Genomic DNA, 26,800 nt, shown 5'->3' on the forward strand with positions numbered 1-26,800 from the left:
GGTAAATGGAGGGGGCATGATCTAATAGGAGGATGTTGGAAAGTGTGTTATTGGTAGCGGCAAATGTAGGTCTGCCACTGGCAATAAGGCTACTAACACATGGTAGGACTCAGCACAGGTCTTAGCAAAGTATTCCTATGCTCAACCCTTGGTAACGTGGCTGCGAGCATGCAGGCTTAACTTCAAAGACGGGTATGTAAAGCATTTAAAAACACAGTTTCAGTAAATAATTAAGACACAACACCAAATAAAAATCCAACACCAATTTATAAAAATAGGTAATATTTTTATCTTTTAAATGACACCAAAACGAAAAGAAATCCACTGTAGGGAACCAGAGATATTAATTTTTAAAGATAAGTCACTTTCTAGTGCTTAGAAACCAACAGTGCCACTTTTAGTCATTTCGTTTTCTCTGTAAGGGACACACCTTTCGAAATTGTTCTGGAGAATATCTCATCACTGTGTTGTGCCGCCTTCTCCAGCAGGCGAGTCCAGTTAGAACTCTTTCCTGAAGTTCTGCTTGCGGGTCCGAAAGTATCCAACACACAATCCGAGGTTCTGGAATCTCCAAGAGGGTCCTTGAAAGTGTGAAACTTCAATTCCGCAATCCACTTGAACAAAACCCTTACAAATCCACAGGTACTCCACGCTGGGAATTCTTTGTGGGGATATCCAGGTGAGCTCTGTTAACCTGTAGCTTGCAGGGAGTACACTCTTTAGTCCTTTTGCAGCAAGGTAATCCACAGGGCTGCAGTTTCAGTTGGTGCAGTCTTTAGAGGTCAGGCCTTAGAAATCTTCGCACAGCAAAACTTCTCAGCAGGGCACTTCTTACTTCAGTAAGTTTCAAGCAGCAGATCCGGAGGGCTCTGCCCCTCTCAGATACTTATTCAAAATTCTCTGGGTCAAGCAGCCGGTCACTCCTGACCAATGGGAGCAGGGTAACTCCTCAAGGTGATGACCACATCCTGTAGAGTGTGGCATTATTTTGTCCCAGAGTGCATCAAATCTTCCAAATCCATAATGGCTGATTTTCCAACACACTGCCCTCCCAGTAGAGCTGGTAACCCCAGGGGCTCTTTATCACCTCTTCAAGCAGCCTGGCTAATCCACTTAACTCTGACCAATCAGGGCAGACTTTTGGAAGGCTGAATTTGGACTTGCAAACAAGAAAGTCTTATAACTTCCTTTATGTACACTTTAGGAGAAATTCAACAATATGATATTGTTGGATTTAGCACTACTATTCTGAGAAGCCTTTGAACTGTAGCTCTATCTCCTTCCTATCAGTAGTTATTATTTAATAACTTCCTGCAATGTTAACCTATAGGGCCTGGGATTTGCAATGGGGAAAATGACTTGGGCCAGTTTTCTAGCACCAGTTCTTATAAAAACCTATTTTATTAAGTATTTCCCTAATTTCCACAGGACCCCCACCCCCTGTGCAACTAGGAGAGACTTTAGGGGTTCTGAATCTGCAGAAATATTGCAGATCCTCCTTCCACAGGGCTCCTAGCATCAAACTCGAATTTGAGCAGCCCTTTACCACAATGTGGGGAGTGAAATGTGAAATTTCACTTTACCCAGGCATATAAAAACTCATTTTATAAGGGTGTACCGTATATATATCTGACCCTCCACCCTGGGGATACCTAGGGGAGACCCTGGGAGTCCCTAATATGCCAAAACATTATAGGTTATCCATTTTTAAGTGCCCCGACAACCAAAGGCGAGTTTGGGCACAATTTACTTTTTAAAAGCAGTCCTAGCCCCCAGGGCTGTTTTTAAACTGACCTCAGGATTCAGCAGTGCAGAAAAAGCTGCTGGCCTCTAAGCTGCCATGCCCCAGGGTACTGGGGACTTCTAGGTAGTTTCAATCCACTGCCCTATTATATACTAGGGGCTTATGGGGTAGGTCATGCCAATTACAGGGGTACCCCACCATACCATGGTGTACTCTAGTGTATGTTAGGTGTTTTAACTGTATTCAAATATGTTCCTTTCAGCTTGGCACTGGCCCTGGGCCTGGTTAGGCAGAGCCCAGGGTCAGTCAGAGTCAGTTACCACCAGTACCAGTCAGCAAAAAGTTGGGGGTGCCCAGGGCACAGGATGGCTTTGCAACAGAGGAACATTCCTAGACCTCCCGACCAAAACTGATTCTAATCTATTAGTTTACAAGGGAATCAGAAAAGGGGCTAAGACACATACCTGTCTTACACACCCCTCAATCTTAAAGTGCTTAGTGCAATCACCGTTCCAGCCAAAGTGCACACAGGCAGAAGCACCAGAGTATATCTCTCTTATAAAAGTGATAATGGGGCCTTCAATGTACATCTTAGCCATAATAGACCACAGTTTAGAATGAGAAACACATTGAACGCGACTGTAAGATCCATAAAGGCCATCTAAATGGAACCTTTCTTCACTACCATGCACTTGCCTATCATCATGCTTAAGTTTAAGCACTGGTCTATCGTGCCATAACCCTTCCTAAAACCGTGTTGCGTGTCAGCCAGAATGTTGTTCGATTATGCCCACTCCTCCAACCTATGTAACATTATGCGCCCCATTAATTTTGCAGTGGAGTCAAGCAACGAGATAGGCCTATCATTTCTGGGACTCGACTTATCGCCCTTTTTAGGTCAAGCCTGGTTAGCACATGCGCTGCTCTGCGATGCATGAAGGTCCGCCCACTCTCGACCCATAATTTTCATTGGCTTGTGTCATTGTCCTTTATAAACTGTGGCTTTTCATTGGTCCATAGGCTTAATAGTCCCTCCTTTGTACTGCCTTGTCCCATCTTGTAACCTATCATAAGGACTGGCCCTCTTACTAGTGTTGTTACACGGTAGGCTTTTTTGTTTAGCCTCCGAGCACTATTTCTTTCAATGGTTTTCACTTGCCTGCTGTTGCAGGCAAGACGCAGTCTCTCCTAAAGCTTTATTATTAATATTTTTTTTAATAGCACAGCACGCCACAGTGGCGGCTGCGCCTTTGTTTTATTTGTGGCTGCCGAACGCAGGCGCATGGTTTATTCCCTCTTTTTTTCTCTTCTGTTTTGTTGAGAAAAACCCCATGCGGCGCTTTCACATAGAGGCCACGCCCCATTCTTTAGATGAGCCGCATCTAAAGATAGGTCCGCGGCAGCTATTTAAGTGAAACCGTGGTATGGGGCGCCTTTACAAAATAAAGTATTTTGTTTGAAACAAACTGTTTGCTTGTATATTTCAACAAACTTAATTGGTAGGTGTATTTAGACGAATTAACACCAAAGTGAGGTCAATCAACTGATCTAATCATCAGCTATAAACAAACACACGGGGATTCAGATTTGTGAATTAAACACAATTCTTTTTGTATATCCATCAAAGATAAAAAGGAGTACAGGTGAAACAATAGTTTGAGCAATATTTCATGAACAAAAGGGTTACATCAGATCCACATTTCATCAAGAAAACATCTATTCCATCATGGTTTGGACAGAGACCAATCTCATTATTGAGAAAAATAATCAACTGTGCATAGCAAATAATTTGAAAATAGATGGTATAGTCGACGTTTCGGTCTTCGGTGGTGTCAATCCGTCAGACCATCTTCAGGACAATTATTGCATAGCAAAGACTCTTTCTGAATCTTTAGAGTTTTCACGATACTTGTTTAAAATCGTGAATCTAGACGTTTTTAGTTGGTGCGGGTAGTCTTCAAGATTTCTGACTGCCAAAATATCTAAGCGCGAGGGAATCTTTCCTCCTGTAATTTCACAATTGTCTTCTGTACTAATCGAAAGACGCACGGGGGTCCATCCAAGTCCGGAGAGCTTGCAAGAATTTATGCTATTGTCATTTACAAAGCCAATAGCTCAAACTCTCTTAAATGCGAGACCTATTGCATTACAAATGCTTGTTATATAATGGCATAATTACTGATTGGTTCCAAGATGCCAATGGACCAATGTTAACTATGGCATCAAGCACGACCACCAAAAGTGGTGCCCATAGGTCCTGGTGCTCCAAGAAAACGTACAGAGGTACCCTATCGGACAGGGAGCCTCAAGGCTACCTTATTCCCCTAGAACCCTCTTTATCTCCTCCATGTTAAAAACCAAGGAAGTTCATCTTCAGTCGGTTCTCATTGTTCTGGGATTTGGACAAGTCTATTAATGTTATTAATCTTTGTTGCTGTGGGATCACTTCTATTCAATGGTCATGGATGTGAATGTGGCCCTTCATTTATAAGGAAAGATTAATCCAGTTCTTGCTGTGGACTCGAAGGTGACAAATAAGAGGCCACATGGTCTTTGTTTGGGCCATAGACCTTTGCTCAGCAGCCATGTGTGGGTCTCAGATCTTTGTGCTAGGGTGCGGAGTTCATTGTGCAGAGCAGGCATTTGCATGAGACACCAGACCGAATTACTTATGTCAGCCCTGGGTGTATTTGTGTTTGCAGAAATGACCAGTGTTACAAATGCAAGTTCAGCTGGGCACAATTTGTTGTTAACTTGTAATGCAGTGTGGGGTCCAGAAAAAACACAATGCCAGCAGAGACATGTGCTGCATAAAAGGGGCAGGCTGATTGGTGATATTATGGGAAGAGGGTTTGCAGAAGGCATAAAAACAGAGGTGTTTGGTATATTGAAAAAACAAGCTCTCTATTTCTTGAGTAGTTGTAGCACAGCAGGTGTGGTAATGTAGGAAGATTTATCATGAACACATTATGAGTAAGTTGGCAACATGACTCAAGAGTTGAGTACTCACATCCACCATCTGTCATGACTGGGAACCAACTCAGCCTATCTGACGTTTAAGATCAATTTGTTGAGTGACATTAAATTGATTGAGACTAATTCCTTTTATTTACAGTGCTTAACAACAACAACTGTTATGGCATAAAGTACTACACGAAAAATAGTTTTTTTAATGCTAACAGAAATTCTTGACTGCAGGTTAGAAAGTGTAGTTCAGACAAAGGTTGCTGCTTCTGTGCTGTGAAGAGTATTAGGACCCCATCATAGAAAACAACAGTGAGGCAAGGAGAGACACAGAAGACAATACCGACAGGTTTGGTGAAGAGTAGTCTTAATTACGTACAACATACCTAAAAATTATACACGCTGGAGTAGGCAAACTTAGATGCACACACTAGGATTAGAGAGATACTTGAAATTAGCCCTCTGCCCAAGCAATAACAGTAAAAGAAAGTCGTTTTACACAGAGCAAATGTGTGGGAAGTCAAGTAATAATTTCTTTCATATTTCACTCTAATTCACAACTAATCCTTTATGGGTTCCAGAGTAGCGCGCTACTCTCGGAAAAAGAGTTTTGACGCCTCGTCAGGCGTAGTAAGTGCTTGATAAATGCAATAGAATATTATGAATTTATACTTATGGGTGATCAATTAGTTCCTTTATTACTTCTTCATAATTTATTTTGAAACATGTATTTACACTTATGGTTGATCCACTTTTTTACATAAATCTCTCATAATCCGATGGGCATTCAGATTCTGTTATGCATCTAAAATTTAGCATCTGAGATGGCATTTATAATTAGACTTTCCCAGCTATCATGTGACTAACATATGGAAGTATGTTTACCTTTGAAGCAATAGAGTAGTCTAGATTGAAGATTAACTTGCCACCAAACTGAACAGACTTCAAGTCAAGAAATGTCATGAACTTCAAAACACCAGTAGAGGCATACAAATATACTAGAATATCTTCTGGCTTGCCATCTGCAGCATAATTTTTTTTTTACAACTAGTCTGGTGTATACATTATTTGGAGAGGTTGAGGGTGTAGTTATTTATGAAGTTATCATCTTCTTCTATGCAAAGACTGTTGAGCATCATAACGAATGATTAGGAAAAATACTGTTAATGAGAAAGGGAGGACAATTCATCTGGGAAAGAAAACATTTTGGTCTTCTGAGCTGAAACATTTGGTTTACAAGTGGTTTACAAGATTTCAGGATATAAAATATTACCAAAGAAAACTTTTTGCAAGAGCCTGAGTCACTCAACCTACTAAAAAGATCATTTGAGGTTGCTCTTAGGGCTGTGTGAATATGATTTTAGATTTTTATATATATATATTACTTCAATGTTGACAGCTCCTTTAAAAATCTTACTTCAAAAGAGGGGGAAATATGAATGGTTAAATGAAAAAACTTTTTTTTTGCTTTAAAAATGTAAAATTAATTGCCCAACTTTGAAGTCGTTTGCAAACAATGATAAAATTATCCTCATAGTGAATGCCAATTGCTCCACTTTAGGTGCAGTTTGCTGGCAGATCATTTCTGGTAAAAGACACATCCTGAATTTGCATCAAGAACACTAACACAAACAGAAGCTAGGCATTTAACCAGCGAGAGAATCATGGAGCACTGACACCAAGACCCATGTGTGGTGTAGGAGTTTCTGTAAAACAGCAATGGTGTAGGGAAAGCATCTTCAAGATTAGTCTGAAATCTTTTACAATTGAATGAATAAAATTACAAAGTTCCATACATTTCTTTAAGCTGTATTTTAGAGCAGATTACTACTGAAGAGAACACATAAGAGTGTTTACGAGGAATTGTAAATGTGTAGTAGGCACAATTAAGGAGCTAGAACAGGTCATTTCAGAAGAGTTTTGGTTGAACCAATGAAGCATGACATACATTTTCTAAAAGGTAAACAAAATTGACGTTCACAGACGCAAGTATGGCTGTCACTATTTCTCATTCACTTACCAGCAGCTTGTTCTTGTAAACATATTTTGTGTGCCCTGAAGAATCCTTGATCTCTTTGCTAAAAACCAAGGAGATCTCGAACAGGAAGAGGTGCCTGTCCCGCCCTTTTCGAATTAAAGACTTGGGGTCCCAGACCTGGAAGGAGTCCTGAAGGATCAGTTCTCCCTGGACATCAAAATTTTCATCAAATCCTGAAAGAAGCATAGATTTAAAATTTCCCATGAGCAATTGAGAAACACAACCCAAAATAAAGATAAGAAAAGGGAAGCTTCTTAGCAAGGAGAGAACACGTTTTCATGATCCAAAATACAGGGGATTCACTTTATACCTCTGAATAAGGCAATTAGAGCCCAGTAAGAGGGTGCACATTTGTACAAAAAAATGTTCAGGGAGCCGGGGATATGGCGATTAGTAATGGCACAACTTCTCTAAAGAAAGAGATCAACGCCATACAACACTACACAACCAAGGGCGTTAACCTGTTCATCAGTACATATACCAGGACAATATGACAAATAATGATAAAAAAAATAACTGCAGGAACTAATCTACACACAATAGAGAGGGGGGAGCAGGATCAACGACCCTGCTGTAGTGACAAAATATCCATGTACATAACTGCATAGTAGACCCCACTAGACATCCACTTCACCACTCGCTTTATTCCTAATATGTAGAGACAACTGTGCCATTGGCGAGGTGCCCAACCTCTGGAAATGTGATCCCCAACCCCCCATATTTGACCTCATTCGGCACTCATTTCCTTTATGAAGGCACTAACCAACTCTCCCTTTCACTTCCTTCTCATCCACGTGGCCTAGAAAGCTCTTCTTTAGCACAAAGGATCATGTGAACTGATAAATAATCGAGGTGCACGATTCATGGAGAATACATACTGTCAAGTAAACATGCACTATGCTCCTGGAACGACATTATGGGTTCTAGTGAAATAATAAACCCAATAACATTAGCATTGCAGGTGGTGGGCACCGTGCACATTTTTGGGGACCAGGACTTCTATTTCATCGTCAGACTCTGACCCAGAGTCAGAGGCAGAACAGCAGAAAAGGGAGCAAAAAGAGGAAGAGAAACAAAGGAAAAGAGTGACAAATGGAAAAAGTTTAGATGGGAAAAGAAGCTGCAAAAGACAGGAAACGGAAGAATGAAGCAGGAAGAGGAATCAAAACTAGTCAGCTGTGTTACACTGCAGAGATGGCATTCTGTAGTGCCTGCTGAGGGCTTCTATCAAACTTTGGGCCCTTGTACTTATTGTGCTTGTATCGTTAAGCACCTTACAAAACACTTGCACATCATTCCCCTCGTCCTGTACTCCCCATCCATGCATGCAGCAGGGCTGCATCCTCAGGGTGGGACTTTGAAGGGACAGTTGCCAGCCTCCGCTGGATTACAAACAAGCATTGAAAATGCAATAGGTCTCACCCTCGTTTATGTTAAAGCAATTCTGTTTGTAATTAGGTGGCTTTTTAGCTTTGCTTTTATTAGTGTTTTTCAAACTTTCATGTACATAACATGCATATGTGATGCATTTATATTTGCATTTATATTTGTATTTATATATATATGCAGATGTATATATATGTATGATACGTTTAATCACTCACTTATAGTCAGTCACGCACCTACTAAATCAACCATTCAGACACTTATACACCCACTCATTCTTCAATACGCCTTTCCCTATATATATTAAACATATTTCAACTTTACAGAAACACACACTCATTGGATGATGTCATCAGTGATGTCACTGACCATGTCATGAGTGATGCAATATGTGACGTCATCAGCAGTGCATTGCGGAGGTGCGAGTTATAGTTAGCAGCACTAACTATAACGGGAGAATTCCACTGGTTTTGTACGAGTGAAATATCCAACTAACTATAACTTTCCCTAAAACCTATGGTTTTTTCAGTGAATTTCTAAGGTTTTTAAAACGCTAATTCCTAACTATATTCCTAACTATAACGCCCCTGAAACCATGTAAAAAGCCCCAGGGGCGGTGGTCCCTGGAGGCTTGGGGGGGGGGCCTTTGAGCCCCCCACCCATGTTTTTGAAAGCCCCGGGGGTAGCGGTCCCCGGGGGGGTAATGCCTTTGAGCCCCGCCACCCATTTATTTTGTAGCCCCAGGGGGTGGTGGTCCCCGGGGCCCCTCTGGGCCCCCCATCAAATTTAATATTTTTGCCCCCGGGATTTGGCCCCCGGGGGCTAATTATTAAAGAAGCGCGGAAGCCCACGCTTCGTTTTCTTTATGGCAGGATCCGCGCACCCTGCGCACATTTTGCCGTTTAAAAAAAAAATTGGGGACCCCCTAAGCAGGTCTACAACTACCCTGACCCCTTTATACGTTTTGCACACTTGATACACTGATTTCTTGAGCCTCGCTTCTACCGAGGCACAAAATGGCTGCCAACACTTCCTGGTTTGGAGTGTTGACAGCCAATTAGCATGCAGCTCGTGATCGGGAGGGTGCGCGCTGGGTGTGCATAGGGTGCGCGGATCCTCCGAGGCCATAGATATATTTGATTTTCTCAGCGACTACTGAACGGATTTACACCATTTAACCAAACAACACGAGTGTGAACCAAGGGCTACATCTTTGCCAAATTTGGTGTAATTCCGTTCAGCAGTTCGGGCCGTAGCTGCAATTAAATGTTCTTATGGAAAATTGCATGGGGAAAACACGTTTTGGGACCCCCCCCCTTTTTTCTCGGCCCCTGCTTGACGAATCACCCCGAGACTTTCAGGATAGGAGCGGACCGGAGCGTCCCACCAGTTTTGAAAATTTCGCGAAGATTCGTCAACCGGCGACAAAGTTATTCCACATAGAATGTGTCGGATTTCCTATGGATAATAGGTCCTAACTATAACTACCTACTCTCTACCGCCAGTAGGTAACATACATACATATATATATATATATATATATGTGTGTGTGGGTAGAGAGGTAGACATAGAGGTACAGCGGTAGAGGGGTAGAGAGTAGTAGAGAGAGAGGTAGAGAGTGAGTAGTAGAGAGTGAGTAGTAGAGAGTAATAGAGAGTGAGTAGTAGAGAGTGAGTCGTAGAGAGTAGTAGAGAGTGAGTAGTAGAGAGTGAGTAGTAGAGAGTAGTAGAGAGTGAGTAGTGGAGAGTGAGTAGTGGAGAGTGAGTAGTGGAGAGTGAGTAGTGGAGAGTGAGTAGTGGAGAGTGAGTAGTGGAGTAGTAGAGAGTAGAGCAGTAGAGAGTGAGTGAGAGTGAGTAGTAGTGAGTAGTAGAGAGTGAGTAGTAGAGAGTGAGTAGTAGAGAGCAGTAGTAGAGAGCATTAGTAGTAGAGAGTGAGTAGTAGAGTGAGTAGTAGAGTGAGTAGTAGCGAGAGTAGTAGAGTAGTGTAGTAGAGAGTGAGTGATAGAGAGTGAGTGGTAGAGAGTGAGTGGTAGAGAGTAGAGTAGTATAGAGTTAGTAGAGTAGTAGAGAGTGAGTGGTAGAGAGTGAGTGGTAGAGAGTGAGTGGTAGAGAGTGAGTGGTATAGAGTTAGTAGAGTGAGTAGTAGAGAGTGAGTAGAGAGTGAGTAGTAGAGAGCGAGTGGTAGAGAGTGAGTAGTAGAGAGCAAGTGGTAGAGTGAGTAGCAGAGAGCGAGTGGTAGAGTGAGTAGTAGAGAATGAGTAGTAGATAGTGAGTAGTAGAGAGTGAGTAGTAGATAGTAGAGAGAGAGTAGTAGAGAGTAGAGAGTGAGTAGTAGAGAGTGAGTAGTAGAGAGTGAGTAGTAGAAAGTGAGTAGTAGAAAGTGAGTAGTAGAAAATGAGTAGTACAGATTGAGTGGTAGAGAGTGAATTGTAGAGTGAGTAGTAGAGAGTGAATTGTAGAGTGAGTAGTAGAGAGAGGTAGAGAGGTAGAGAGAGACAGGCTCTGAAGATGAAACCACGCCTCTGTCTCCGAGGGACATCTGTGTCACTGCCCCAGGGCAGCAGCTCTAAAAGAAAAGAGCGGAAGTGAAAGGACAGCCAGGCCAAAAAAGGGAGGGGCAGGGTTGCTTAATGGATGGGGGAGAAGATGGGGGGGGGCTACTATTTAACTGAGCACAACTGTGCCTTGGCTGGGGTTTACGTCGAATGACGCGGCTTGGGAGTAAACACAAACAAGCCCCACAGCGGTACCTTTAAGTGCACTAGTGCCATGTACATTTGTAGCCACATCATTGACACGGCAACCAACTCTTAGTCTGGTCAGCAACAGGAAATTCCTCAGAGAGCACAGAACGTTAAATTTAAAAAAATGCATACCACACGTTAATAAAATAACCGTTTGTGGGACTGATGTAGAGGGAAGGGGGATAGACAACATTATAGCGTGACAGGAACTGAAAGGAAAAGAGGCGAAATCAAAAGAAGAGGAAAACAGGGCGAGAGATTGGTATTCTGGATGACAGCAACATTTAAGTAACGTGTCTCTGAGATAGACAGGCGGAAGGGGAAACAAATAGTGCATCCCCTGTAACTAAAGGCAATAGTCTAACGCCGCTGGTAAAAGATCCAATCCCGGTGGGCATGTCTAAAAGGAGACAGGGTGGCAACAAGGAAGGATTGACATGCCTTCAGTGCAATCATTGCACTGCCTTTGGCATAATTCATGACGCCAAACGACGCGCACGAATGTAAGCTGAAGGCAGAGCTGGGACGACTTCTGGAATTGTATCGATTCCAAGAAGCCTTGTACGATGAGAGCAGAGCATGCGCTGCTTACGTCAGGCCGAGACCTAAAAATGCAGGCGCTGCGGTAACATTCAGAGGCTGACAGCCTTCGAAATGAGCTTTGCAGCTCTAGGTCCACTTAGAATCTGCTGCGCATAGATTGTTACTCTGTTCGCAACCAGAGGTCCACTTTGAACAGCACACAGCTTTGCATTCTTCTTGCAAAAAAAAGGCTTCAGCTTTATTTATCCAGCAACAAATAACCCACTTAAAGATCCTGGTTTCTTGGGGAATTTCACTATGGTTTTCACAGGGGACGTTGACAAGCACCCTGGTGTGCTATGGAGCTTACACAAAAGTAGGGTACTCCACACTTTGACAGTGTCCCTTTAGTGACACCTGGGGAAAACAACTTTATCGGCAGCCAATAAAATGGAAAATGAATGGGAGTTTAGACGCAGCTTCACATCATGACCGTCAAAGGTTCCACTGCTGTTCGTGCAGGGCATAGTGCTGAAGATTATAGGACTGCCATTAAAATCTTGCTACTTACTCTGAGACTTTTGAATGCTTTATTTGGTTACCGAAATATGTCCTTATTCACATTTGCAAGCGTTACTTGCATACAAATGTTTTTGTTCTTTTTTTATTTAAATTGAACCATCAGGGTGACGCCCTAAGCCAGAAATCAATCAAACAGATCTGCAGCATAGTAATGTCCTGTTCCCCAAAGCGGTGGGATTGTCCATTATGGGTGCTCTGCCTCCGCCGAAGTGAAGGGGAGGTGGCCAGGGGGAGAGGTAGCTCGTGGAGGAGGGGGGCAGGCGAGTGAGACAGGGAGGCAACACACAAGCACGCATATACGACCACTGGCACATCCGTTACAAACCATCGGTTGGGGAACAGGGCAAGGAGGAGGTGGGATGGAAGGACTCTCTCGACAGCGCGGTATACTCCAACCACCCAACCTTCGCACGTCATTATCACACCACTAAGCCATCTAGTCATTAAAGTAATTTGGCCATCACTAGATAATGTGGGGATGCCATGGGACCGCCAGGATTCAATTCAGACTCAACCACGGTGTCGGCAGCCTCAGTCACAGCCTCTGGTGAGCTCAGGACAGAGCCACCATCTATCGCCTCCCTGTCCTTTCCCAGAAGATCTACCATTGCGCCCCAGATCTCTTTACCATTACCATCTGAGCGGACCATCGAGCCGACACTCATCACCCACTGCCCATTTCAGTAAATCAGCCCTCCATTTACTGGCGCTGGGCTTACCCAGTGAATTGAAATGCGTCATCCTCCGAGTACCAGACCCAGCCGGGCAAACCTGTATCTCATCCTGATACCTTATTTAGGGAGTAGCAACAGTGCCAGTAGGCAATGTGTGCTGTTAGTTCAGCTTTTTCACTGGTTACTCTCTGCAGCTCCCACAATATTTCCTCCCAAAACGGTCTCACTCCTTGGCATGACCATGTGACGTTTGTAATGTCAACCAGGGACATCCTGCATCTCACACATCCAGCAGAGCGTGTCGGAAGCACCCTATGCAGATGCTGCGGTGCCAGGTACGCTCTATGTAGGTAGTAGTATTGTGTCACCTTAAATCAGATGTTAGAAGCCACTTACTGCACCTGTGCCAGGGCATGTCTCCACTCTCCCTCCAAGAGGGGTGACTCTAGGTCCCCGTTCTACTTATCTCGCGCTGACGTTACATCTGTCTGCCTATAGTTCTATAATGAAGCACACAACCAGGAAATGATACCCCTAGTGGATCCGGGGTACAACATCACTCACCGAATGTTCAATTCACTGGGTTCATCAGGTAAGGTCTTCCATAGCTCCCAGACCATGTGAGACACACTTGATTATTGTATAAATTGCCCCACACATATGCCAAAGGGCAACCCTTCCTCCTCCACCGTCATGAAGGTGTTAAGTAATAAAGTAATAGATCTCCCGCTCTCTGACATCTACCCAACGTGAAACATACACGGTGTTCCGTATGCGTATGAATGGCAACCACCAAATAGGGAGCAACTTCGCATAGTGCACTCGTATCAGAATGTGAGCGCCCACCCTTTCCCATGCGTGTGCAACCTGTGAGACTATAAAGGGGGGACCCACTGGCAATCTGCGGCATCGCATAAGTAACTTGCGGAGTTCTTCCACAGCAGCCGATCCCTCCAGTAACATCTTTTCCCAATTGGACCCTTTTGGCATCACAAAGCTGCATATTGGTGCAAACCTGCTAAGTAGTACAGTGTAAGGTCTGGGAGGTCCAGTCCGCACTCGGCCTGGTCTAGCTTTAGGACCTCCAGCCAGACCCTACTTCATTTCCCTGCCCACCCCAGGGGTACTAACAATCCATCCAGACTCCGAAACAAGGAGTTTCGCAAGACCCAGAATGAGTTCTGCAAAGCGTATAGGCACTGAGGTAGCAGTACCATTTCGCTTAACGCCAAACTGCCCAATCATTTGATGTTAGGCTTAATACGTTGTCTGTATATGGACGTGTGAAGTGGCTGCATTAACAGAGAACAAACGTAGGAAGGAAAGTACTGTTTGTTGAGTCATGGCGTCATCATACCACCTTAACATAAGAGATCTGTAGGAGGCACTGTTTTCTCTGTACAAGCCGCCATGCTCTGGAACTCACTATCACCAATTTCGGAGGACTTTAATATATTCCACCACTGACGGGCCCACATATTCATCCAATTTAACTGCTTCTTTATATCACACATAGACACATATATTTGGGATGTCAAACTAATTTGCTCACAGCAGATCTCTCGACTTCTCTCTCCTTCCAAATATGCCAGCTCAGGACCCCAGCTTTACACAAAATCTCAGATTGGACAACACAGTGCGGTAACCAGCTAAGCGGACAATCTCGTATGAAATACAATAAAGAGATCTGCATAGCTGTACAAAGCTGCCAGCGTACTGAAAACCATCAAACTGTGGTCTATCTGTCACATTTCATCATGCTGCTATGCGCTGCTTCCCATAACACAATAACCGCTCCTCTTTGGTCATCACGTGAAACATGGCAATGACCAACATAGGATCAAAACAAAGACAAGCTTCTTGCAACCACACACCCTGCATGGTGGAGCATACTACTCATGTAGGCAAGAGCTTCAGTGCCCCAGATAGAGGTGGTAAGCGCTAGATGAATGCTACAATACATTTAATTTGGAATTGGAAGAATTGGTTTGTCAGGTTTGGAGTTCTCCAATTCCAGTCCCTTTTCCAAGCTGTTGATTACTTGGGAATCTCAGTGCTGTAGTGGGAGTGAAGCTTGGGCCAGTAAGGGGAGTAGCTCTCTGCTGTTAAGGAATACTGCAGTTGTGGCCGGCAGAGCAGGACACAATGCGCAGGAGAAGGCATTCAGAACTTAAACACAATGCACTAGCTGTGACATTCAGAAAAGTGACAATTCTCAAGAGTCTGCCTACGGACTTTAAGAGAGACCGAGCTTTTGGACAACGCACCAAATATGGTGTTCAGAGAGTGAGACAATGTGTGCTACAACTGATCTCCAAAACCTGACTCCGTAGTCTGCCTGCAGTCTCCAGAACTGGATGTTGGAAGGCGTTCCCCGGGGAGGCTGCGGAATGGGTTCCTGACCACCCTGAGGCCCACCTTTCCCAGAATTAGGCCGAGCAAGAGCAGGGAGGCCCTTCCTGGAAGGGTCTCGCACCTAGGATCGCACGCGCTGCGCTTACTCTCTATTCGGATAGAGGAACACCACACAGTAGGTCGTTATAAGGTAATAAGCTTTTATCAGTTGTTGTCAGGGATCTTTATGATCCGGCAGGTAGGTGCAGAATTAATGCCACAAGCGGCAGCGATCTTGTGATGATGGGAAAAGGGGTAGCGGGACAGTCTTTCAATCAGTGTCTCTGCGAGGTATCCGGCGCACAGCTCTCAATCCTCGAGCTGAGGGGATGTTGCTTCTCTCAGCAATCTCTGTCGATTCTCTTGGAGGAGCGGGCCGCGAGTCACTCAGCAGGCACCGGAGAGTCGTAGTTCGGGGAACCGCGACGGCGTCAGCAGGGCTCAGATGGTTCAGAATTCGAGGAGCCGCGACGGCGTCAGCAGGGCTCGGATGGTTCAGAGTTCGGGGAGCCGCGACGGCGTCAGCAGGGCTCAGATGGTTCAGAGTTCGAGGAGCCGCGACGGCGTCAGCAGGGCTCAGAGTTCGGGGAGCCGCGACGGCGTCAGCAGGGCTCAGGTGGTTTCAGAGTTCGGATATCGTTCTTCTGTTCGGTGAGCGATCGAGCCGCGACCAGGTCAGCAGGCTCTCATATGTCCAGGTCTTCTCTACCTCTCGTCCCTTCAGCACCCCTTGTTATACTCCCCCTCCTCTTTGAAGTCCGGAGTCCTCGCGGAGAGGGGTCTCGTGCCTGGGGGGCGGTGTGTCTGGGTTTCCTGTCGCTCAGCCCCTTGATCTGTTCAGATGTGTCCGGGAGGGACTCCAGACGCCCAGCAGGAGAGGCGCCCGCTCACCGGGGGCCTGGTGGCCGATCGAAACCTCCCTCGGGGGAGAGACCAGAGGTGTGACAGAGTCGGCGCCTCTCGGTCTGGTTTGGGGGGGGTTTCGTTCTCCCTCGGCCGGGCATGCGTGTTGGGGATCTGGTCGGCCCTCGGGATGTTGGTCCACGGAAGCCGGAAGGCCGTGCCCACGAGGTTCGGCGTGTTTGTAGTGTGACTTGCTGGTCGGGAGGGCCCACGCCACGAGGCCGGTCTCACACGTGCCCCCCCCAGCTGAAAGGCGGGGAGAACTACCCATCCACTTGGGAGTTCTCCTCGCTGAAGCGGAAGAATCGGGACAGGCCGTCCGCGTTGGCGTGGTCAGTCCCGGGGCGATGTTCCACAGTGAAATCCATCCCCTGGAGAGAGATGGACCAGCGTAGCAGCTTGGGGTTTTCCCCTCGCATCTGCATCAACCACCGCAGGGGTTGATGATCTGTTTGCACTCGGAAGTGTGTTCCGAACAGGTAGGGCCGTAGCTTTTTGAGGGCCCAGACTACGGCGAACGTCTCTCGTTCAATTGTGCTCCACCGCTGTTCCCGGGGCAGTAACCTTCGGCTGATGAAGGCTATGGGCTGATCTATGCCTTTGTCGTCGTATTGTGAGAGGACTGCCCCGATGCCGTGTTCCGAGGCGTCCGTCTGGACCACAAACTCCTGGGCGTAGTCGGGTGCTTTGAGTACTGGAGCCGCGCACATTGCGGCCTTTAGGGTGTCGAACGCCTTCTGGCAGGCGGGAGTCCAGTGTATTTTCTTGGGGTGTTTTTTGGAGGTTAGTTCTGTGAGAGGGCCTGCGATGCTGCCATAGTTTTTAATGAACCTTCGGTAGTAGCCGGTGAGGCCCAGGAAGGCTCGGACTTCCGTTTGGGTTGCAGGGGGTTCCCAGGACAAGATGGCGTCGATCTTCGGCTGGAGGGGGGCGACCTGCCCACTCCCCATCTGGTGCCCCAGATAAGTTACAGAGCCGTGCCCAATTTGACATTTGCTAGCTTTGATGGTGAGGCCGGCCCGGCGTAGAGCCAGCAGGACTTGACGGAGGTGCTGGAGGTGCTCGGTCCATTGGGAGCTGAAGACTGCTATGTCATCAAGGTATGCTGCGCTGAACCCCTCTAGTCCGGCCAGGACCCTGTTCACCAGCCGCTGCTAGGTGGCCGGGGCATTTTTCATTCCGAACGGCATCACCCTAAAGCGGTAGTGCCCATCCGGGGTGGAGCAGGCGGAGCGCTCCTTGGCTCCCTCGGTGAAGGCAATCTGCCAGTACCCACTGGTCAGGTCGAAGGTGCTGAGGTAGCAGGCGGCCCCAAGGCGGTCAATGAGTTCGTCGGCACGGGGGATAGGGTGAGCGTCTGCTCGGGTGACCGCATTGAGGCCTCGGTAGTCCACGCAGAATCTCAGCTCGGGGGCAACACCCGGGGTAGTCGCTTTCGGAACCAGGACTACCGGGCTGGCCCAGGGGCTGTCGGAGGGTTCAATCACCCCAAGGTCTAACATCTTTGCCACCTCGGTCTGGATGCAGGTCCGGACCCGATCAGGGACCCGGTAGGCCCGATGTCTCACTGGCGGGCTGTCTCCGGTGTCCACATCGTGGACACACCAGCTGGTGACCCCGGGTGTCAGGGAGAAGAGATCCGCGAACTGCCCTAGTAGCTGGCGGCAGTCGTCGGTCTGTTGGGCTGTGAGGGCGGTCGACAGTCTCACTCCCTCCACGGATCCATCGGTTTCCTTCGCCCCCAGGGGGTCTGGGAGGGGCTCGGTGTCTTCTTCGGCCCCATCGTCGGTGGCCAGGAGTAGACTTAATTCGGTCCGCACAAAGTGGGGCTTGAGGCGGTTCACGTGGAGAACCCGGAGGGGGTTCCGCGGGGACTGCACATCGATGAGATAGGTGACTTGGCTCTTCCGCTCGATCACCTTGAAGGGCCCAGTCCATTTATCTTGGAGAGCGCAGGGTCTCACCGGGGCCATGACCCCGACTTGTTGGCCTGGCTGAAACTCGACCAGCATAGCATTCTGGTCATACCAGCGCTTCATCTCTTCTTGACTGGCCTCGAGGTTTGCTTCTGCGAGTTCCCTGAATTTTCGTGTCTGGTTGCGGAGCGCCAAGATGTATCGGAACACGTCTGGAGGGGTCCCCCGGGGGGTTGCTTCCCACCCCTCCTTGACCAGGCTCAGGGGTCCTCGGACGGGGTGTCCATATAACAGTTCGAATGGGCTGAGTCCCAGGGATTTTTGGGGAACCTCCCGGTAGGCGAACAGGAGACATGGGAGGAGGACGTCCCACCTCCGGCGTAGGGGTTCCTCGAGGCCCATGATCATCCCTTTCAGTGTCTTGTTAAAGCGCTCGACTAGGCCGTTTCCTTGGGGGTGGTACGGGGTGGTGAATTTGTACGATACTCCGCACTGCTGCCAGAGGGACTATATCGGGAAATAAAGTTCGTACCCCGGTCACTCACGACTTCGCGGGGGAACCCCATGCGGGAGAAGATCCCCATCAAGGCCCGGCCCACCACGGGGGCCGTCACGCTGCGGAGAGGGATGGCTTCGGGGTAACGGGTGGCATGGTCCACCAGGACGAGGATGAACCGGTGGCCCTGGGCGGTCTTAGGGTCCAGTGGTCCGACAATGTCGATTCCTACCCGCTCAAAAGGGGTACTGACGACGGGGAAGGGTTGGAGCGGAGCCTTGCGCTTGCCCCCACTCTTTCCGCTGGCCTGGCACGTGGGGCAGGACTTGCAGTGGGCCTCCACATTTGCTCGCATCTTGGGCCAATAGAAGTGGGTGACGAGTCGCTGGTAGGTCTTATCTTGGCCTAAGTGTCCGGCCAGGGGTACATCATGGGCCAGGCCCAGGAGAAGACTTCGGAAGCGTAGGGGTACTACTAGTACTCGGGCCGATCCCAACTCGACCGACTTCTGTTCACTGTACAGCAGTCCGTTCTCCCAGTATACCCAGTGGGTGCCAGTCCGGTCGCCTGCTGCTTGGGCCTCGGCCTGTTGTCGGGGTCCAATGAGGGACGGGCAGGTGGATTGTTCTTGGCAGAACTCTTCACGGGAGGGGCCCCCTTCGCAGGGCCACGGGGCCAGTTCTGGCAAGTCCCCGAGTTTGGTCAGGGTTTCGGGGTCGGAAGGCCCGGATTCTTCGCCGGAGTGGTTGGTTCATCCAGAAGGGGGTCGTTGGCCTCTGGTGGTGTATCCTGGCTCTCAGGGATGGTGGCGGTGTTCAGGGGCATGGCCTCTCCCCCTCGGAGGAAGGCGCACGGAGAGTCATCGAGCGCGTGGTGGCGCACACCCACTCGGGTAGGCCCATCATCTCGAGGTGGGCCCTTCGCTCCACTTGTCCCCACGGGGAGTTCTCCAGGTCGTTGCCCAGGAGGCAGTCCACGGGCTGGGAGGTTCGGACCACTACTTTTAACTTGCCGGTGACTCCCCCCATTCGAAGGGGACTAGGGCCATCCGGCAGAGGCTCTCGGAATTGTCTGATGATATGACGGGGCAAAAGGCGTCAGGCAGGATCTGATCCTCGGAAATCAGGTGACAATGGACCGCCGTGACACTCGCCCCCGTGTCCCAGAGCCCCTCGATGCGGTGACCGTTGACCGTTACCTGCTGTCGGTACTTCTTCGTGTTGGCGGGCAGGGGCGTTCCGGGGACCATCTCTCGGTCCCCTAGGGAGACCAAGGCCATGGCGGCTGGTTCCAATTCTTCGGAGTCTTCCATCTCTTCCCCCAGGGCTACAGAGGCCATCTGTCGAGCCGGCGGGGTGGTGGTGGCGGTCCGCTGGTACAGGGGACACTGGGGGTCGCTGGCATAGTGTCCGGTCTGTTGGCAGCGGAAACATGTGATTCTCCCTCGGGGTCCCGGCCTCCCTGGTGGCCCGGTGCTGGCCGGAGGCGGAGCTGGAAAGGGTGGAGATTGTCCTCTGGGAGGGCTGAGCGGGGATCCCCCCGGGAGCTCCCTTTGCCGGCCTTGGTTCCCTCCGCCCCTCTGGCGGGGGGGTCCCTGATTGTGGCGTCCGTAGTTTCCCACGGGGCCCCAGGAGGTCCGGGTGTTCACCCACCGGTCAGCCTCGACGGCCAGTTTCCGAGGGTCTGTGAGTTTGCTGTCCAGGAGGTGCTGGCGCAGTTCTACGAAGCAATTAGCGGCCAAGTGTTCCCATGCGATTAGGTCGAACAGCTCCTCAAAAGTGGAGACCTTGCTGCCCTTGATCCATCCGTCCAAGGCCCGGCTGTAAAAGTTCACGTACTCCACCCATGTGGTACCGGGTATCTTTTTGCAGTCTCTAAACCGTTGCCGGTACATTTCAGGGGTGAGCCCATATCTGGCTACCAGGGCCTCTTTCATGTGACTGTAGGAGTTCATTACGGTGGAGGGCAGGTCCAGCAGGGTATCTCTCCCCTCACTCAGGAACCGGCCCCACAGCCCAGCCCCCCAGTCTTTCTGCGGGACTCGGTGGGAGGTCATGGCGACTTCGTAGGCCTTGAACCATTGCTGAATATCGTCGTTCTTATAATATTCTTTCACCACGTCTTTGGGGATGTGGACCTTCGGTTCCACGGTGGAGGAGATGGGTTGGGTTTCCGAGGGTCGGGCCTCCGCCCTCTTAGCCTTGAGCTCGATTTCTTTTAGGATACGTTCGTGCTCTAGTTGGAGTTTCTTTTCTTCGTGTTCTCTCTGTCGTTTCTTTTCCTCTAGTTCTCCGTGTAGGCGTAACTGTTCTACTGCCAGTTTTTTCTCAGCCAGTTTTATCTCTCCTTCGATTTTTAGTTTTGCTAGTTCCAGTTCGTGGTTGCGACTTCTTTCTCGGTCCGCTAGTTCCTCTGGGGATAGGCCCCCCTCGGGGGCGCCGTTCCTCCCCGGGCTGCTTCGTGGTTCGTTGGGATGCTCTCCTTCTGCTTGTGACCGGGGAGTTTCTGCCTCGACCCAGGTTTTTAATGCCCCCTGGAAGTCCTCTTTCGTGCTTAGTCCGGTGGTAGCGATTCCAAAGTCTTTGCAAAATTGTTTCAGTTCTCGGTGCGTATACGATTCTAACTGGTCCTTTTGGAATGCCGTGCTCGGGTTGGTGCCTGCGGCACCTAGGGAAGTTTCTCCTTCCATTCTTCTTGGTGGTGCGTAAGCCGTCTACTGCACGATCTCTAGGTGTTGGCTCGGATCCCGTCGCCTGCCACCAAATTTTGGAAGGCGTTCCCCGGGGAGGCTGCGGAATGGGTTCCTGACCACCCTGAGGCCCACCTTTCCCAGAATTAGGCCGAGCAAGAGCAGGGAGGCCCTTCCTGGAAGGGTCTCGCACCTAGGATCGCACGCGCTGCGCTTACTCTCTCTTCGGATAGAGGGACACCACACAGTAGGTCGTTATAAGGTAATAAGCTTTTATCAGTTGTTGTCAGGGATCTTTATGATCCGGCAGGTAGGTGCAGAATTAATGCCACAAGCGGCAGCGATCTTGTGATGATGGGAAAAGGGGTAGCGGGACAGTCTTTCAATCAGTGTCTCTGCGAGGTATCCGGCGCACAGCTCTCAATCCTCGAGCTGAGGGGATGTTGCTTCTCTCGGCAATCTCTGCCGATTCTCTTGGAGGAGCGGGCAGCGAGTCACTCAGCAGGCACCGGAGAGTCGTAGTTCAGGGAGCCGCGACGGCGTCAGCAGGGCTCAGATGGTTCAGAATTCGAGGAGCCGCGACGGCGTCAGCAGGGCTCGGATGGTTCAGAGTTCGGGGAGCCGCGACGGCGTCAGCAGGGCTCAGATGGTTCAGAGTTCGAGGAGCCGCGACGGCGTCAGCAGGGCTCAGATGGTTCAGAGTTCGGGGAGCCGCGACGGCGTCAGCAGGGCTCAGGTGGTTTCAGAGTTCGGATAGCGTTCTTCTGTTCGGTGAGCGATCGAGCCGCGACCAGGTCAGCAGGCTCTCGTCAGTCCAGGTCTTCTCTACCTCTCGTCCCTTCAGCACCCCTTGTTATACTCCCCCTCCTCTTTGAAGTCCGGAGTCCTCGCGGAGAGGGGTCTCGTGCCTGGGGGGCGGTGTGTCGGGGTTTCCTGTCGCTCAGCCCCTTGATCTGTTCAGATGTGTCCGGGAGGGACTCCAGACGCCCAGCAGGAGAGGCGCCCGCTCACTGGGGGCCTGGTGGCCGATCGAAACCTCCCTCGGGGGAGAGACCAGAGGTGTGACAGAGTCGGCGCCTCTCGGTCTGGTTTGGGGGGGGGGGGTTCGTTCTCCCTCGGCCGGGCATGCGTGTTGGGGATCTGGTCGGCCCTCGGGATGTGTGTCCACGGAAGCCGGAAGGCCGTGCCCACGAGGTTCGGCGTGTTTGTAGTGTGACTTGCTGGTCGGGAGGGCCCACGCCACGAGGCCGGTCTCACACTGGACAAATAGATAAGACCTCCAGAGCTTGACAGAAACCTCCAGCTGGGTCATGCAGAGATTGACACAATAAACCAAAGGTGAGCTTGAACTGCCGCAGCCTGAGCGTTAGCTGTTTTGTGTGTTTGAGGGGTGCTTACACTGCTGATAAACATGCCGTGGTATGTGTGAGAGGAAGAGTGCGGTCAGTGCTGTACCAGTGCTATCTGCGAAGGTGAGGCTCAGTAAAAAAGAATTTTTACTATCTAAAAGTTAAATCTAGTTGCTTCATCAAAGCTTGTTCTTCTTCTAGGGACTTAAGGAGAATGTGGGCAAACCAGTCACATATCAGCCTCATACCTTCCATATTTTAGGAAACTACCTTTGGGGACTTTTACTTACGATGGATTTAGGCCCAGACCTCTGCACTGGGGTGAATGAATGACATTGTTCTGCATTCTGTCCATCAATTGTTGTTTTTGCATTTGTCACCCCGAGTGGGAAGGGTATGCCCAGACGTGGGTCCCTTGCTCTCCATGCCACTGGAATCAAGCTATCCTGGCTGAAGAGGGGTGAAACCCGAAACCAGTCCTAGGATTCTTGTTTCCAGTCCAGGGAGGACCTGGCTTGGCAGTTCGGGCTGGACTGTTCCCATGGGGCTCAGGGTCAAGACTGATTTGCATATGGCTGGGTTCAAACTGGGATGGCATGGTGAGCAACAAAACGATGGATTTAAGCCCAGATCTCTGTACTGGGGTGAATGTATGACATTGCTCTGCATTCTGTCCATCAACTGTTGTTTTTGCGTCTGCGAAGGTGAGGCTCGGTAAAAAAGATTTTTTACTATCTAAAAGTTTAATCTATTTGCTTTATCATATCTTTTTCTTCTTCTAGGGACTTAAGGAGAATGTGGGCAAACCAGTCACATATCAGCCTCATACCTTGCATATTTTAGGAAACTACCTTTGGGCACTTTTACTTTCATATGCGTTTCACAGGAAAAGAGCATTGTAAGCCATGGTTCACGTTAACAGACCAATGCCAAATTTGCATTGCGATATGCACAAATGTGCAGCACATTGTGGAATGATCAGGCTGGTTCCACGTCATGGCTGTTGGACCGGGCTTTGTGAGTCCTGTAGCTCCAGTCCGTGTACAATCAGTGCTCCTTGAGCGATATCCGTGGGAATACCGTAATTTACTGTCACACTCCAGTTGGATAACGCTGCGACTACCTAGCAACCCATGGCTCTGCGGCAGCAAGGTTGACCCATAAAGCGTACTCCTGGAGACAGTAATGAGTTAAGAACCCTGATACGGCATGGCACGGTGAGTACACACGTGAAGGTCAATGTGCAATCAGATGTTTTCCTTCTCAGTGCAAGTGATCTGCTGATAGGAAGATAAAATATGCAAACAAAAATGGTGATATTTCCAAAAAACGAGGGTACTAATATATTCAGGGGCTGACACAAAACCCCCAAAACGTTCACGGTATTTACGACCTGTGGGGTCGATGCTCTATACCATGGGTGCTTTGCCAAATGTTATCCTTTAATAGAAAGTAGGGGTAAGGCATTTGGGGTTTCTGGAGCACTGGTCAGTCACAGGATGGGGGTCAGTTAGGAAGTCATAGGGACACCAGTTAGGCACTGAGCGCCTCTGCGAGGTGATTGTGGCGTGAACGGAGGATGCAGCCAAAGCAATGCGCCCCTGGGGTAACCAAACGTTCGGGCCAATGACTTAAATATGACCAATAGCGGGCATGTTTATGGACCACCTGAGCACTAAGAGGACCAGCCAGACCCAGTGAACTCCCAGGCACGGCCCAGAAGGCCAGGCAATGGGACTCAGGGGCCAACTGGGCTTTACATGATACTATCGCTCAGGGGTGGGGACAGACTCCTCAGAGGTAGGGGCAGAACCCTCAGAGGTAGAGACAGCCTACGGTAGTCCAGGAGGGCCAGATCTAGACCGGATGTTTATGTTAGTCACATTAAATACATTGTTAAGCAACTACTGTATATGCAAGTTATTTACAAATTGAGTGGTTATCCTGAAAATCTGGCATCGACTTAAGCTGGCCGTCAGGGGTAGACCTCGTTCAAACTGTTCTACAACCAGAACCCCTGGCGGCAGTCGATGCCCTAAGGCTGAAAGATGGCTGATGCAGGGTTAGGGGGGGGTGCTGAGCAGATGGAATGCGCACCGGTCACAAAGTACATCTATAGAGAAGGCACTGAGGCCCCCCCCCCAAAAAAAAACATACGAGGAGACTGGTTGTACCCTCGAACGTCAGAATAAATGTGGGTTTACAGACTGGCACATATACTGGGGGAAATATAAGGCAGGTCATAAATGTTTAACTTTAAAAGCATGCACACCTTTACTCTACACACACACACGGCCCAACGCCATGGCTAACACAACTCGTTCACAAGCCAGTCGGAAATACTATTCACAAGTATAGTGCTTTACGTGTGTTGCAATGGGGCTGGGAGGCGGTGACTGGTGATGCGCTGCATATAGATCGTGAAATGTAAGGCTATATAGAGAACGTGTGCATTGTTCAAATCCCAAACTATCTAGAGAGGCGGCTTTCACACATTATGAGCCAACACAGAGCTCGGTCTGGTAACATACATTCATTGTGCGAAGTGCAGCTCGGCGCTCAGTCTCCACTGACATTGCAGGCACCATAGTAAGACGCGAGTATATCATTCCCCCGCCCTCCCTGCAGCCCCCAGTACCTTCCAGCATGCTGACGTGCATGGCGTCGTTGGCTTTCTTCGGGACGCTCAGCATGACTTCCAGCCCATCTTTGATTTCACCTTTGCCTTCTTCGCAGCAGGTTAGGAGCTCCTGTGGGGGAACAGAGACGGCACTGTACTATAACCTCGACGGCCACCAGAGCGCCTTGTGAACCACGGTCACACGGCAGCTCTTAATGCGCGCTGGCGCGTGACAGGCGGTCCGCCCTGGGAAATCTGAGCTGCTGCTCCGCGTTTCTCATTGGTAACGACGCCCTCACTTCAGCAAATGTGTGTTTTTCAAAGCGAGGAACGCGGAGCAGCAGACACGCAGCATTTTGCAATCTGGATTTCATTTAGGTTTTGGTAATTACCTCCACAACCCGGCCGACTCTTTCAGGTAGAGCAGCTACCAGAGCTAGAGGCAAGCCAGCCGCATCACTCCATTTCACCCCGGACACTTTTCTGTTCCTGAGCTTTAATGAGCTAATGCATTCTGGGTGTTGTAGTCTTGGTTTGTCTCCATCGAAACAATTAGACGAATTCAGACTAAAAGCATAACATTGAGAACGTTGACCATGGACTGGAGTGAACCCGCCACCCCAGACTGTTGCATAAGGCGATAAGACTTCAACACAGGCAGAAAACAAGTGGCAACATGGCGTGGCTTACAGCCAGGCCGTCTATTGTTCAGCCAATGTTGGCATTAAGAATGTCTCGGCTTGGGATTTCACTCGTATGATTATAAGTAAGGGGCAACAAGACCCAGAATGGACACTTTTGATGGGTGAAAGGTCATAAAAACGTCAAAATCGCCTTATTGACGTGTGGCCAGCTGACACTGCTATGATAACGGGGTTAGGGTCCCCGAGTCTACCGACACCAGTTATTCCAAGTTTTCAAGGTCTGCGGATCCAGTACAGATTGTTTCTTTCACTTACTTGTAGTCTTGTTTATTCCGTAATAAACAGGACTTCGATTCCCAGAATTCAAAGGAATACAAATCTGGACTGAAGCAGCACCTCATTCATGAACCCCGGCAGGGCCGACTTTAGCTCTGGTGGCGCCCGGTGCGACAATCATTTTTGGCGCCCCCACCCCTTGACTTCCTCCTCAGTTTCTCTCACTACTACTGAGCAAAAGTGCCCCTCATCTCTCAAATCATAAGTTATTGCTAAACACAGCACCCTCCCTGAGGTCGGCGCCCCCCTCCACGGGTCAGCGCCCTGTGCGGCCGCACCTGTCGTACTGCCCTAAAGCCGGCCCTGAACCCAGGGGACTACTCAGTAATGCGCCACCCGTGGTGTAACTCTCCCCACCCCTCTCCACGCAGGGGGCGACCACTCAATCGAGCTGCCGCACAGTTACAGGGCGGCCTTGGCAAAACAAAACTATACCTATGTAGAGGCTTTTTAAGCAGACACAGGCCACAGCAGTCTGATGAAATAAGTTAAATTAAATGTGCCGTGTCACATGTCCAGCTGGGCTGCTACCACTTCTCTAGGAGACAGGTTGAGAAAAGTCAGACAGGGAAAGTTTGGCTGGCCACTCAAACTTTGTGTCATACTCATTGTCTAGTGTTCTCTTAACCAATACTGTGACTAAAGGTGTCCATGGCGCGACCGATATGAACTCCACTTGAACCGCTCCCTTGTATGACGCAGGTAACGCTTGAGGTGCAAAGTGCGAACTTACCAGCACACTGTGCCAGATATGGAGCTGTTAAGTGTCCTCGTGCCGTGCACGACGCCTTTATCCTCTG

General features: G+C 49.1%; 1 protein-coding gene across 8 annotated transcripts in view; it reads right to left on the bottom strand.

Annotated features, from left to right (window-relative positions):
* The window catches only part of KALRN (kalirin RhoGEF kinase), a 1,569,312-nt gene that overhangs the window by 470,660 nt on the left and 1,071,852 nt on the right, over positions 1 to 26,800 (bottom strand). For all 8 annotated transcript variants that reach the window (XM_085647304.1, XM_085647302.1, XM_085647305.1 and 5 more), the window contains exons 29-30: positions 25,039 to 25,150; positions 6,729 to 6,919 (exon numbers count right to left, since the gene is read on the bottom strand). In XM_085647304.1, coding sequence (XP_085503430.1) covers positions 6,729 to 6,919; positions 25,039 to 25,150 — 303 coding nt within the window. The remainder of the gene's footprint in view (positions 1 to 6,728; positions 6,920 to 25,038; positions 25,151 to 26,800) is intronic.

The sequence above is a fragment of the Triturus cristatus genome, chromosome 3_2 (genome assembly GCF_964204655.1).
Source record: "Triturus cristatus chromosome 3_2, aTriCri1.1, whole genome shotgun sequence".
NCBI classification, from domain to species: domain Eukaryota; kingdom Metazoa; phylum Chordata; class Amphibia; order Caudata; family Salamandridae; genus Triturus; species Triturus cristatus.